The sequence below is a fragment of the Salmo salar genome, chromosome ssa01 (genome assembly GCF_905237065.1).
Source record: "Salmo salar chromosome ssa01, Ssal_v3.1, whole genome shotgun sequence".
Classification (NCBI taxonomy): domain Eukaryota; kingdom Metazoa; phylum Chordata; class Actinopteri; order Salmoniformes; family Salmonidae; genus Salmo; species Salmo salar.
In genome coordinates, this window is record NC_059442.1 from 6950523 (window position 1) to 6966063 (window position 15541).

Consider the following 15541-nt stretch of genomic DNA (forward strand, 5'->3'; position numbering starts at 1 on the left):
AGTCTCTCAGCGCTGTGATGAAAGAGAGGTTTCACAGCACCGACCTTCTGAGAGACACTGAGACAGTGACAACTGAAAAGATAGGAGGTGTGTGTGTGTGTGTGTGTGTGTGTGTGTGTGTGTGTGTGTGTGTGTGTGTGTGTGTGTGTGTGTGTGTGTGTGTGTGTGTGTGTGTCTGTGTGTCGTGCCCTCTCAGCACCTCAGAGCACTACTACCCGCTGTTCTCACTTGAAAGCCTGGAGACCAGCGTGCAATCTTCCCCTTGCAAGACCCGCGCACCCCTTTTTATCTTCCCCCCGTCGTGAGAACACAGGGGTTAGAGCAGGAACCAATTAATGGAGATTAATTAAATGAAGGACTATTACAGCCACTGCTGAGACCTACAACATGTCAAGGTTTTACCAATTTGGACTTGATATTCTGAAGTTAAGAGTTAAGGTTTTGGGTTTAAAACATGAAGTTTAGACATTTCATTCCCGAATGGTTAAGTTACGCATTAAGGTTTGGGTTAAAAATATTCCATAGAAATGAGTGTCAGCCACTGTTGCCCCTAGTGTTGCCCCTAGCGTTGCCCCTAGTGTTGCCCCTAGCGTTGCCCCTAGCGTTGCCCCTAGCGTTGCCCCTAGCGTTTCCCCTAGTGTTGCCCCTAGCGTTGCCCCTAGCGTTGCCCCTAGCGTTGCCCCTAGCGTTGCCCCTAGCGTTTCCCCTAGCGTTGCCCCTAGCGTTGCCCCTAGCGTTGCCCCTAGCGTTTCCCCTAGCGTTGCCCCTAGCGTTTCCCCTAGCGTTTCCCCTAGCGTTGCCCCTAGCGTTGCCCCTAGCGTTTCCCCCTAGCGTTGCCCCCTAGCGTTGCCCCTAGGTTGCCCCTAGTGTTGCCCCTAGTGTTGCCCCTAGTGTTGCCCCTAGTGTTTCCCCTAGCAGCGTTGCCCCTAGCGTTGCCCCCTAGCGTTGCCCCTAGCGTTTCCCCCTAGCGTTGCCCCTAGCGTTGCCCCTAGCGTTGCCCCTAGCGTTTCCCCTAGCGTTGCCCCTAGCGTTGCCCCTAGCGTTTCCCCTAGCGTTTCCCCTAGCGTTTCCCCTAGCGTTGCCCCTAGCGTTGCCCCTAGCGTTTCCCCTAGCGTTGCCCCTAGCGTTTCCCCCTAGTGTTGCCCCTAGTGTTTCCCCTAGTGTTTCCCCTAGTGTTGCCCCTAGTGTTGCCCCTAGTGTTTCCCCTAGTGTTGCCCCTAGCGTTGCCCCTAGCGTTGCCCCTAGCGTTTCCCCTAGCGTTGCCCCTAGCGTTGCCCCTAGCGTTTCCCCTAGCGTTGCCCCTAGCGTTGCCCCCTAGCTGTTTCCCCTAGCGTTTCCCCTAGCGTTTCCTCTAGCGTTGCCCCTAGCGTTGCCCCTAGCGTTTCCCCTAGCGTTGCCCCTAGCGTTTCCCCTAGTGTTGCCCCTAGTGTTTCCCCTAGTGTTTCCCCTAGTGTTGCCCCTAGTGTTTCCCCTAGTGTTGCCCCTAGTGTTGCCCCTAGTGTTGCCCCTAGTGTTGCCCTTAGCGTTGCCCCTAGCGTAGCCCCTAGCGTTGCCCCTAGCGTTGCCCCTAGCGTTTCCCCTAGTGTTGCCCCTAGCGTTGCCCCTAGTGGCCGGTTTTGAAGGCCTTTCCCGACATCCTCAGGACATGGACAGATGTCCATTTTCAAAGTCAACCTTGAGTCGATCTGCCTGGCTAAAGATGTCTCAATCTGTCGTCCACTGAGAGACACACACACACACCTGGAGTTCACTAGGAAAGGATACGGTACTCCCTGAATAAGGCGATATGTCAGCCATGTCCTGGAGCTCTCCACACTCTGACTTGACGAGCGACAGCCCCTCGCTCCCTCCTCCATGTTGGGGCGGAGTGCTCTGCCTGTGGTGGTGGTGGTGGGAGACAAAATGGACGCCCCCGCCCGACCCCATCTTGGTCCGCAGCCCCACAGTTTCCCTGGAGACGTCCATGGACTCAGGGGGGGAGCGCTGGTCTTTGGGGAAACTCTGGAAGGGGTATCCCATGAGAGGGAGGGAGAAGGGGTGTCGGAAGGAGGGAGGGGAGAACCCCAGAGAGGCGGAGAGGGGGGAGGGATGGAGGGAGGGGTGGTGGGGGTAAGGAGGAGGGAGAGAGGGGTTCCGGTGTTGTGGGTCGGCGTTGGTCTTCCTGACCACAAGAGGTAGTGCCTCTGTCTGGTCGCCGGCCGTAGGGACGCTGAGACCCACGAACGAGTCCAGCGGGCTAGGGATGATGACATCGCCGAAGCATGGCAGCCTCTGGTTGGCTGAGTGGAAGATGGGGCTTTGAGAGTCAGTGGTGAGGGAGGGGGGGAAGGGGGAAGGAGGCCTGTGAGACAGTGTTGGTGGCAGAGGGGGTGTTTTGGGAGCCACGGTGATGAGGATGATGTTGAAGATGATGATGGTTGGGGGGTTTGTGGTTGAACCCGTTAACCACGGTGTCGACCACCTGCGACATGGCAGAGTTCAGCTCCTGTTTCAGAGTCTCGGCTAGCTGCCTCCCCTCTGCTCGCATCGTCCCCCCTCCAACCCCTCTCTCGCCTCGGCCCCAATCACTCTCCTCCCCCCCCTCCCCCTCTCCCTCCTCTCTCTCGTCCTCCTCCCTCTCCCCATCCAAAAGGGCCTGTTCTCGGAGCAGGGCTCTGGCTCGGTCCAGAAACAGACCTGGGTCGTCAAGCAACTCTGACAAGTCGCCGTGGATACGATCGGCACGGTTACGGTTGCCGTGGTGGTCCCTGTGTCTGTCCTCCAAACCGTCGGAGCGGACACTGTCCTCCGACAGGTTCCCGTCTTCCTCCCCTCCTCCTCTCTCCTTCTCTCTCTCGTTCTCTCTGTTCTCCTCCTCCTCCTCCTCCCCTCCTCCTCCTCTCCCCAACTCTCTCTCGTTCTCTCTGTCCTCCTCCTCCTCTCCTCCTCCTCCTTTTTCCTCCTCAGTCTCAGTGTCATAGATCTGGTAGAACTTTTCCTGCAGCTGACGAAGTTGTTTCTGTAGAAACAATACAAACTTTTTGAAATATATATCAATCAATCAAAAATATTAATTAATTAATTAATTAATTGCAAACAACTTCTGCAGCTGACACACCTATATAAATACAGGAGAATATGAATGAATAAATATACATGAATAACAATATATATAAAGACATATATAATACATCAATCAATTAATAAATAACCTGCACTACATAATAAAGTAATAAAGTAATCAATTAAAAATATGAATGCATCTGATAACGCTGCTTCTGTAATATAAAAAGTTTTGGCCGCTTTTCTACAACTCAAATAACAATATTTACAACTTGCTGTGTGTGTGTGTGTGTGTGTGTGTGTGTGTGTGTGTGTGTGTGTGTGTGTGTGTGTGTGTGTGTGTGTGTGTGTGTGTGTGTGTGTGTGTGTGTGTGTGTGTGTGTGTGTGTGTGTGTGTGTGTGTGTGTGTGTGTGTGTGTGTGTGTGTGTGTGTGTGTGTGTGTCTGTGTGCATCCCCTCACCTGCATATCCTCTAGCTGTAGTTTGAGTTGTCGTCTCTCCTCTTGTCTCTGCTCCTGTCTGACACACACCAGCTGAGTAAAGGACTGCTGTTGCTGCTGTGGGAGACGCTGCTTTCTCTTGTTCTCCCTGTACACCTCTCCTCTAGTCTCCCCCCGGCTCTCCTTGTACTCCTCCCCTCTCCCTCTAGATAGAGACCCAGGGCTGGGAGACTGCAGTGGGGGACAGTCCCGTTCCCTCTCCCTTTCCCTGTTCTCTCTTCTCACCCTCTCGTTCCCTGTCTCTCGGTCTCCTTCCCTGTCCCTGTCCCTTTCTCCAGGCCGGAGGGAAGGCGGAGCAACGCAGGGGGAATGGCTCATGCCCCGGATAATGTTCTCCACCCTGGCCCGTTTGGCACGCAGGTGCTCGTCTGTGAGGCGCTCCAGGTCCAGAGAGGTGAGCGGGGGATGAGGAGGAAGGGGGGGGCGGCCAAATGGGGGGAGGCAGGGGGAGGAGGGGGAGGGAGAGAGCGCGAGGGGGCTGTCTCTGGAGGAGTTGCTGCAGACATCTTCAGCTTGGAGATCTGACCCAGCGCTGGAGAGACCTCCACTACCCTGGAAGAAAAGGAACGGATGGATAGATAGATGGAGTCAATCACTCTAAATAATCTAATCCCGTATGGGATTATCAGATTATTAGCTATTAACTTTGTTTAAATAACAATGTGTGTGTGTGTGTACAGTGTGTGTACAGTGTGTGTGTGTGTACAGTGTGTGTGTGAACAGTGTGTGTGTGTGTGTACAGTGTGTGTGTGTGTGTACAGTGTGTGTGTACAGTGTGTGTGTGTACAGTGTGTGTGTACAGTGTGTGTGTGTGTGTACAGTGTACAGTGTGTGTACAGTGTGTACAGTGTGTGTGTGTGTGTGTACAGTGTGTGTACAGTGTGTGTGTACAGTGTGTGTGTGTGAACAGTGTGTGAACAGTGTGTGTACAGTGTGTGTACAGTGTGTGTTGTACAGTGTGTGTGTGTGTGTGTGTGTGTGTGTGTGTGTGTGTGTGTGTGTTTTTTTTGTTGTGTTTTACAGTGTGTGTGTACAGTGTGTACAGTGTGTGTGTGTGTGTGTGTGTGTGTGACAGTGTGTGTGTACAGTGTGTGTGTGAACAGTGTGTGTACAGTGTGTGTACAGTGTGTGTGTGTACAGTGTGTGTGTGTGTGTGTGTGTGTGTGTGTGTGTGTGTGTGTGTGTGTGTGTGTGTGTGTGTGTGTGTGTGTGTGTGTTATACCTGGAAGCCTCCCTCTCTGTCTCCATTCTTCCCCATGTTACTCTTCAGCAGTTGAGAGATGATGGTGGTGCCAGGGAAAGGCATCATGGCGTCTTCGTACGAGTTCGCTCGCTTCAGAAGCTTCCTGAGAACATTCGACTTCGCTCCATCCCCATTGGACCCACCATAGCTGTGAGGGACCAACGAGCAGTCTCCGTCCTGCTTGGGGCCATGGGATTGGTTCATGGCGTTGAGTAGGAGGGTCTCTCTTGCTCTGGAAAACACTACACTTCCCAGAGTCCTCTTCACCCCGATGTCCACGCGGCGCCGCTTTGTCTGTCTGCTTAGGGACGAAGCATGGTCAGGCATCCTCGAGGGGCAGCTAAAGTGACATATCGAAGGGTCCTGACAGACAGGTGCACCTGGATTGATAGAGAAAGGACATAAATAACCATAATTAAAAGTTAGTCTTGTTTATTGGTAATTCAGCGGTTATTACGGACAAAAACGTTAATATGGTCTTTCAAGAGACCCTTATATCTGATGAATGATACCAGACTACCTGTAACCAAAAAGTGTTTTCCTATGTGGACAAAGAAACCCTTTCTTTCTAAGAGTGTACAACCAATTGAGCCATTACAGTTTTCTATTCAAAGCTCCTCTGAGTTGCTCTGAGTTCTCCTACTGCTCAGTGAATTAAAACCATTGGACTGGTGTAAGGAAAAAGGTAGAAAGAGTCTCTTAAACATAGCTGAGGGAAGATGTTTCGGGAGCGGCGCAGAATTATTATTTGTTTGTGCAGAATGTTTTTTATTTACCCGCACTACAGACGACTATATGGGTCTTTTAATACAGGACTAGTGGAGACCCAGTGATACAGAATATATGGGTCTGTTAATACAGGACTAGTGGAGACCCAGTGATACAGACTATATGGGTCTGTTAATACAGGACTAGTAAAGGCCCAGTGATACAGAATATATGGGTCTGTTAGTACAGGACTAATAAAGGCCCAGTGATACAGACTATATGGGTCTGTTAATACAGGACTAGTAAAGGCCCAGTGATACAGAATATATGGGTCTGTTAGTACAGGACTAATAAAGGCCCAGTGATACAGACTATATGGGTCTGTTAATACAGGACTAGTAAAGGCCCAGTGATAAAGAATATATGGGTCTGTTAATACAGGACTAGTAAAGGCCCAGTGATAAAGAATATATGGGTCTGTTAATACAGGACTAGTAAAGGCCCAGTGAACTAAAATATTATTCAGGAGGTGCAGCAGCACCCTCAACACCTCTACTTCCTGTGGCTTTGGTATTAAATCAGCACCCTCAACACCCCTACTTCCTGTGGCTTTGGTATTAAATCAGCACCCTCAACACCCCTACTTCCTGTGGCTATAGTAATAAATCAGCACCCCTACTTCCTGTGGCTATGGTATTAAATCAGCACCCTCAACAACCCTACTTCCTGTGGCTATGGTATTAAATCAGCACCCTCAACACCTCTACTTCCTGTGGCTATGGCTTTATGGACCCTTCAGGGAGACAAGCGAGAGTCCAAACTGGGTTTGAGAAGGTAGGGCTCTTAAGTGTTCTCGTCTGAAATAGTCCACTCTGCAAATCAAGGATTTCAACATAATTCCATTTCAGTGGTTTAGAAGGGATTAGATTCCAATAAGAGAGACAGAGAAATAGAGAGAGAGAGAGAGAGAGAGAGAGAGAGAGAGAGAGAGAGAGAGAGAGAGAGAGAGAGAGAGAGAGAGAGAGAGAGAGAGAGAATAGAGAGAGAGAGAGAGAGAGAGAGAGAGAGAGAGAGAGAGAGAGAGAGAGAGAGAGAGAGAGAGAGAGAGAATGAATGAATGAATGAAAAGAGACATAACAATATGATTCAACTGATTAATGGAAGACTTGTGGTCTGAAGAGAGATGCAAAGCTTCATCAGAGCGAGAGAGAGAGAGAGAAAGAAAGAAAGAGAGAGGAGATTGTGTTAAGCAGAGTTGAAACGAGGAGAGATTGGGCTTTTCGTGTTTTCTTTAAAAGACCATTAAACACGTTGGAAACATTCTGTGACCTCACACCTCACAGCCCCCACTGTCCAACTCGGACCTCTCTCTCTCAATTCAATTTCAATTCAATTTACTCTCTCTCTCGTACACAGACACTGACTGTCACGTTCGCCTAATCAACAACGTCCTCTAAAACTCAGTCCAATCCAATCCAAAATGTTTGAATTCTGATTCAATGTAATCCTCCAGCTTGTAAGTACAGTATAACAATGTAATACCATTACTTTTCACACTGTATTGACAGGAACAATTCATCTGTAACAAAGTGTACATCAAAGGAATCAAACTCTATTTGGAGGTTGACATATCCAGGTGTAGCTTTGTCACAGAGAAGTCATCTCTGGACAACGTAGCCTATTTCACTGCTATCAATACATTTATTAAAATGTCCTTGTAAATATTTGACAAAATGTGACGATAAAATACATTTGAATACATTTAAAAAAAAAAATCATGAATAGAAATGTCCTTCAGCCAGCATAATATTTATCCAACAAACTTAATTTTGTGACATGGAAATAGTCCAACCACTGTATATATAGTAGCCTAACAGTATCGTACAGGAATGTGAATAGTATGATAACAAAATCAGCTTAATAGCTAAAATTCCCAGTAAAAAAACACGTATTTAAGTTATGTCTAACTTATAGTTGTTTTTAAACTTATATTATGTCAACTTATATTTACTCGGTTGAAAACCAATTCACGGATAATAGAACTGGAGTTTTGGATTCTACTTATATGGAACTAAGACTCGGACTGGTGTGACCAAACAGAAGTGAGAAGAGAACTAATGATTGTATCCAAGACGGGAGTAAAAACAGAGAGGTTTGAAGTTGGACTTTAGTGAAGAAGAAGAAGAAGAAGAAGAAAAGAGATGTTCAACTGATTTAAAAATGTCCTGAAGAATAATTTAGTCCTGATCATATAAACAACCTCCTGATGATTTTAGTTCCGTGTCAATAAAAAAAAAAGAAGCGAAAAAACCCCCACCGAATAACCCAATTGTGGGACTAAATCCTGTAACTATAACAATAAGGATAACTAGGCTAATCCATATTACAATCCAAATCAACCAAAGTATTCTCTCTATACCATCCGAGATGTGTGATGCGGATAATATATCTACATCGTGTGAACACGATGTAAACACGATGTTAGGACCACTTTGACTACCGCCAGTAGCCTTTGTCCGATGCACCTGCCATCGACTCGAAGCGCCTGAGGCAAAGAGAAGGCAGCGTTTCCTCTTAATAAATACTTGTCAGAAAAGCAACAGAAAACGGTGATACAGTCTATAGACAAAACACTGACCGCCCGTAGCTAAACAAAGCAATTCCCACCGGGCACAGATCTGAAATTAACGTCTATTCCACGTTGGTTTTAATATAATTTGAATTGAAATGAACGTAGGAACCAACGCTGAATCAACCAGTGTGTGTTCAGTGGATTGAGTCTTATAGACAGTTTCTCTGTCGCAAACTGTCACATTGGTTCACCTTTTTTATGGTTGACAACTTGCTGTCAAAAAGAATATTTCAAAAACTAGGCTTACAATAGTGTAAAATGTAAAACGCCCAAGAAAATAGGCAACAACTCGGCAGAATTTGACGCCATCAAACAGACATGAGCTCAGCAAACATATGAATGTAGCAACAATAGCCAGCAGCTGTTACCACAGACAGGAAAGGAGAAGTGATTTTACAACATAAATACATGGACGTGACAAATAAGATCATGACAATTTACTGGCGAATGTTACATTGTAACAAAACTTCCCATCACACACAGAATTAATGTACAGCAGCAGAAAAGAAAATGGTCAGCTAGTCTAGCAGCGCACCAAGGCTGCGGAAAAACTAGCATGATGTAGATAGCTGGTCAAAAGGGGGAAGTGAAGCGCGCAAATCCATGCAAATAACAAACAAATCCGTTATCCTAGGAAATAACACAAAATAACAGAAAATGGATCGGGAGAACATCATGTGAATGAGACTAAAAAGACAAAATAACTTTTCTATTAAAGAGGAAGTAAAAAAAATATGTTTATCTCTCGCTCTCTGTCCAAGCTCAAAAGAAATCAACAACCGTCTCTAATCGGAACGTAACCTAACTCGCGCAAAGTTTAACAAAGTAGGATAGATTAAAGAAGACTTTAAAAACGGATAAATTGATACTTACAAATTGTTTCTAAAATGGAACCGTAAGTTATATCCTAACAGAGCTCTCTCTCAGTCTGATATGCTACAGATGAAGCAAAAAACACACCGGCCATAACCTAACCGCAGACAGGGTATTGAAAGTCATCTCACTATACCGCTTCGCTCGCGCACACACACACACACACACACACACACACACACACACACACACACACACACACACACACACACACACACACACACACACGTACACGCATGCACACACGCGCATGTGAGTGTGCATGAAAGGTTACTTACTCCGTAACGTCAGGTGTGAAAATTGATCTTCTTAGCAAATAGTCAAATACAGAAAACAGAGTCGGTCGTTCACAGGTATGATGAATATTGTAATTTCTCTGGACAGCCAAGAGCGGAGAGAGAGAGAGAGAGAGAGGGGGAGAGAGAGAGAGGTAGCTCTTTTGCGCCACTCTCCTTCAGAGCAGGGAAATGTTAGTGGGTTGTTTCTCTCACCACGGTCGGACTGCTAGTCTCATGCTGAAGCGGCTCGTAGAGCAACAAGAATCACTTAAAGACGCCGGGAGGCTAAAGGATGCGCGAAGACACGGGCTGCGTCATCAGCAGGAGTGATGCAAAGTCCTCACCTGACCAATAAGAAACGTCCGCCGGATTTGAGAAGGAACACAAAACGCCTTTAACTTCACACCGGAGACCATGTAGAGGAGACCGGTCCAGCGAACAAGCACATTCCCCCAATGCTATAGACAGACAGGGGAAAATGTGTAAGGAGATGCGCATTTTATTCATCTATTTTATTTAGGGTACCTCTTATTGTTAAGTATAGAATAATGGTTGGTCACCACATTGGATTTAATCTGAAACATCAACAACTTTGTCATTTGATATGATACCCTATTTATCTATAGGCCTATTTAATTACAATTGAGTCACTTTTCTTAATTTTTTTCCCCCCTCGCGTGTCGGTCACAATGAGTGAAAACAGTTTATGCGGGAATAAGAATGCGGGAATAAGACCTCTGTGTGACCGCTTTATGAGACGGTTTGTCCTGACAGTACATTCGACCTGGGGGACCTCTTGTACCTTTAGAAAAATCTATAACAGAATAGAATAGAATATATAAAAGCACAATTAAAACATAAGAGTCATTATCAGTTGCCTTGCCACTGCAAAGCACTTTGTGACACGTGTTTTTAGTGTGAAAATGACTAAATAAAATGTTATTGATTGATTGAATAGTGAACAATCGCCGTTTGCCTTTCCGTGTCTCCATTGGCGGCGCGCACCACGGCTCCGACAAGAAAGACAGAAAACTATTTAGTTTAGTTTATGTAACATGTACTTTATAAAGCTTGTATGGTTTAGAAGTTATTTATAAAAATATAAAATGGATTTGACATAGTAAACCTAGGACATAGGAGTCCCACAATTGATAGAAAACATAATTGCTCAAAATCTTGAAATTTGACTGCGCGTTAAGTTAGCCAATGTTATACCTGCATGCCGATTTTATTAAGGTTCATTCCTCTGTAGGCCAATGACAAATAATACGACATTTGTTAACATTTGACCTTATTTACAAACTCTGTACAAATGTTTTACTTTGATGAAATATAAATGCATATCCCTCTGAGGGGCAATAGAAATGGATGGAGTTGTGTTTTGTGAATAAACGGACAACTGTCGAGAAAATTGGTATATTGTGAAGTAGCATATAGGTTATTTATCATCTTCTACATTGCAAGTAGTCTATGAGCACGGTTACATTCACACAACAATACGATAATTGTGGATTGTCCAGATTTATATAATAGCTTGTTTAAAACGTTTACATGCTGTTTACATGGACACATTTGAAATCAGGCTACTGGTGGGACTTTTGATTCATGCAGAAAAATCGCCAATCAAAAAATAAACATTCTACCACAGTGATCATGCTATTTTTTGGTGAAACCTTTTTGACTCTTGAGTTCGGACATTCAGTTTTTCCGAAGTCACTTCACAAAAGATGGAGGTTCACGCTACGGGTGCTGTCACATGCACAAATGAAACACACCGCTGGACCTCCGATTAAACTGTTAACTTGTCCTAATCATTCGAAAGATTGCTCAGATTACCAGGTGTTTTAATCGGCGTATGCTCACTTCGATTTTAAACTTTACACCGATTAAGATAAGCAGAGTAAAGTGTTTACATGACAATTTCCATACTCGGCCTTCCGCCATAAGGAGTTTAATATCGAATGATTAGTGTGCAAGTAAACATACTCTTATGTTCTCATAATGTAGGCTTCTCAGCAGAGTTTTCCCGGGATTTTGATGTGTTGGAATCTCTTCAATACTCCTATGCATGTATCACGTCTATGCGTAATAGGCTGAGTAAAACTCAAATGATTGTATTAGTGATATATCGCTGTTTCAATTTTTTTTTTAAAGACCCTAATAAAAGTACATAAGGTATGTGATGAATCCATTGCAGACAGAACGCCTATCGGGTTGAGGAATCTACACGACAGGCGGAATTCAAGCCAAGCACGTCATCCAATCATGTTCCTCATAGGCTACATATGAGTGTCGGAATTCAGGTCATCCGACGGAAAGGGGAAATCTCCCCCCGGAATATTAACAGTAATTACAATTTAATTGGCATCTCTAGGGAACCATTTTATAAATGGTTATGACTCGCTTCCTCTACGGTATTGCATTACCACGATATTTGAAATCATTTATTCAAATGCAACAGGGTACAATACGTGTATCTTTGATTTATGATAAAAGATAGGCAAACATTTTTTATATAATTTATATAAAAATAAATTCAACGAGGGACTAACTCCTGAAAACTCTATCACGACAGAGTTTGAATAATTAGTATAACTTTAGGCTATTCATTATTGTTTTATGCTATAGCCTATACTATCCACGATTTTCTCCCTCGATATTTCACCGAATTAAGTAGGCCATGACGTTACATTACGTCGGTTCAGTGCTCTGTTTTGGAACTATGATCTACAGGCCTATGAATTTGACATGTGGTCAAAGTAGACCTTTTTTTTGTTGTTGTTGAGGTATCCTATCCCCTTCTCCTAACCGGACACAGTTATAACGCACAGTTGACCTTTCAACTTTCAACTCATCCTGACAGAGACGTGTGGTCACCTATGTGGCAGACCCTGCCATGACAACCAACCTTCTGACCGTTTTTTGTAAAAAAAAAAAACCCTCCGTTATTAGATTGTGATCCAATATTGTGATTGTGATTAAATTGTGATCATTAAAAGTTGGAATAATTTAAAATAAATGTTATTCACCAATGTAGGCTGAAATGTTACGTCTTCTTTAATTAATTTATAATAATGTAATGGTTTGGGATATTATAAAGGTTTGCTTGTTTACTGTGTATTCATTTCTTCTAAACTCGCTGCATTGGAAAGCATCATTATATAAACCCTCTCATCTATTGACGATTTTCACTTTAGGCATCATTTTTTTGGGGAAATATTGTGTGTCATCTCTGTGTAACTGTGTCATCTCTGAGTTGCTGCTCGCTGACACAGTTACAAAGAGATGACACAGTTACACAGAGATGTCACAGTGACACAGAGATGACACAGTTACACAGGAAATGTCTTATAAGCGAAATATAACACCTCCTTCATAGGACAACAGAATTCTTCATGACAGTCTCTGTCTCTATGTCTCTCTGTCTCTATGTCTCTCTGTCTCTATGTCTCTCTGTGTCTCTGTGTCTCTCTGCCTCTCTCTCTGTCTCTGTCTGTCTCTGTCTCTCTCTCTCTGTCTCTCTTGTCTCTCTCTCTGTTTCTCTCTCTGTCTCTCTGTCTCTCTGTCTCTCTGCCTCTCTCTCTGTCTCTGTCTGTCTCTGTCTCTCTGTCTCTGTCTCTCTCTCTGTCTCTCTCTCTGTCTCTCTCTCTGTCTCTCTCTCTGTCTCTCTCTCTGTCTCTCTCTCTGTCTCTCTCTCTCTCTCTCTCTCTCTTATTTTCATGACTACTACTATAGCGGTAAGGTGTAATAGAGGTGTGTGTTATTACTCACATTTCTACAGCATATTAACTTCATAGCTAATAGGTGTGGTGTTTACACATTTACACATTGTGCAGTCAGTAGCCTAGCCTATAAGCCTGTGTCACAGAATATCATGTTGTATGCTACAGTCGTTAAAGGGATAGTCCACCCAAAATAACTACATGGTTTTCCACTTGGCTGATTCACACAGTATGAACAGTAGGCCACCCCCAGCTCTGGTTAGGCCACCCCCACCTCTGGTTAGGCCACACCCACCTCTGGTTAGGCCACCCCCACCTCTGGTTAGGCCACCCCCACCTCTGGTTAGGCCACACCCAGCTCTGGTTAGGCCACACCCAGCTCTGGTTAGGCCACACCCAGCTCTGGTTAGGCCACCCCCAGCTCTGGTTAGGCCACCCCCACCTCTGGTTAGGCCACCCCCACCTCTGGTTAGGCCACCCCCAGCTCTGGTTAGGCCACCCCCAGCTCTGGTTAGGCCACCCCCAGCTCTGGTTAGGCCACACCCAGCTCTGGTTAGGCCACACCCAGCTCTGGTTAGGCCACCCCCTGCTCTGGTTAGGCCACCCCCAGCTCTGGTTAGGCCACCCCCAGCTCTGGTTAGGCCACACCCAGCTCTGGTTAGGCCACCCCCTGCTCTGGTTAGGTGTTGCCCCTATTTTGCCGTAATCTTAACATCATATAAAGATTTGATGATCATGAAGTGCATGAGTATTACTGACTTTATTTTATGAAAAATAAACAATGGTGTTACATTGAGCGGTGTGTAGTCTGATTTGTTCTGCAATGCTCCCACTGGGTTGCTACCACTGGGTTGCTACCACTGGGTTGCTACCACTGGGCTGCTACCACTGGGCTGCTACCACTGGGCTGCTACCACTGGGCTGCTACCACTGGGTTGCTACCACTGGGCTGCTACCACTGGGCTGCTACCACTGGGCTGCTACCACTGGGCTGCTACCACTGGGCTGCTACCACTGGGCTGCTACCACTGGGCTGCTACCACTGGGCTGCTACCACTGGGTTGCTACCACTGGGCTGCTACCACTGGGCTGCTACCACTGGGCTGCTACCACTGGGCTGCTACCACTGGGCTGCTACCACTGGGCTGCTACCACTGGGCTGCTACCACTGGGCTGCTACCACTGGGTTGCTACCACTGGGCTGCTACCACTGGGCTGCTACCACTGGGTTGCTACCACTGGTCTGCTACCACTGGGTTGCTACCACTGGGCTGCTACCACTGGGTTGCTTGCGATTTGGTATCGGCGACTGCAGATGGATAGTAGCTGTTAGCTTAATCTGGTGCAGCACATTGTTTGTCAGTGTACTGAGACTTGTGTTTTTGTTGAACATTGTCCCTATCTAAATAAACTCATTAAATACAAATAAATAAATGAGACGATATTAGATATTAGTAACGCAGATGGAGGATCCAAAGATACTGCAAGGGAGACGGAGAGACGGAGAGACAGAGAGACAGAGAGAGACGGAGAGACGGAGAGACGGAGAGACGGAGAGACGGAGAGATGGAGAGACAGAGAGAGACGGAGAGATGGAAAGTTGGAGAGATGGAGAGACGGAGAGATGGAGAGACGGAGAGACAGAGAGATAGAGACACGGAGAGACAGAGAGACGGAGAGACGGAGAGATGGAGAGACAGAGACAGAGAGATGGAGAGACGGAGAGACGGAGAGATGGAGAGACGGAGAGACGGAGAGATGGAGAGACAGAGACAGAGAGACAGAGAGACAGAGAGACGGAGACACGGAGAGATGGAGAGACAGAAAGATAGAGAGACGGAGAGACGGAGAGATGGAGAGATGGAGAGACTGAGAGACGGAGAGACAGAGAGATGGAGAGACAGAGAGACGGAGAGACGGAGAGATGGAGAGACAGAGAGACGGAGAGACGGAGAGACGGAGAGACAGAGAGATGGAGAGACAGAGAGACGGAGAGACGGAGAGACGGAGAGACGGAGAGACAGAGAGATGAGAGACGGAGAGACGGAGAGACAGAAAGATAGAGAGATGGAGAGACGGAGAGACAGAGAGATGAGAGACGGAGAGACGGAGAGACAGAAAGATAGAGAGATGGAGAGACTGAGAGACTGAGAGATGGAGAGACGGAGAGACGGAGAGACAGAGAGATGGAGAGACTGAGAGATGGAGAGACAGAGAGATGGAGAGACAGAGAGATGAGAGACGGAGAGACGGAGAGACAGAAAGATAGAGAGATGGAGAGACGGAGAGACAGAAAGATAGAGAGACGGAGAGACAGAAAGATGGAGGTGAGCTGTGGATGGTTTTAAATGTCACTCCTGTTAACAGAGTCCCTCCCATTCACTTGCTGAGTGTTAATATATCATGCCATTTTCATGTTTGCACGTATTTTACACAGTGGGCAAACACAGACAACATGACACTATAAGAAAACACTGTCATATTAGGCAGCAAAGTGATATGTGGAGCCAGTCTGACAGTAATGTATGGCAGTCAGTCTCAAT

General features: G+C 46.1%; 1 protein-coding gene across 1 annotated transcript in view; it reads right to left on the minus strand.

The window, feature by feature from the left end:
* LOC106603281 (prospero homeobox protein 1) overlaps positions 1-9105 on the minus strand; it is a 76538-nt gene extending 67433 nt beyond the window's left edge. Inside the window, 5 exon segments of the mRNA XM_045710207.1 lie at positions 1765-2338; positions 2340-2998; positions 3504-4094; positions 4765-5165; positions 8999-9105. Coding sequence (XP_045566163.1) covers positions 1765-2338; positions 2340-2998; positions 3504-4094; positions 4765-5112 — 2172 coding nt within the window. The 5' untranslated portion in view covers positions 5113-5165; positions 8999-9105.
* Between the last annotated feature and the right edge of the window lie 6436 nt (positions 9106-15541).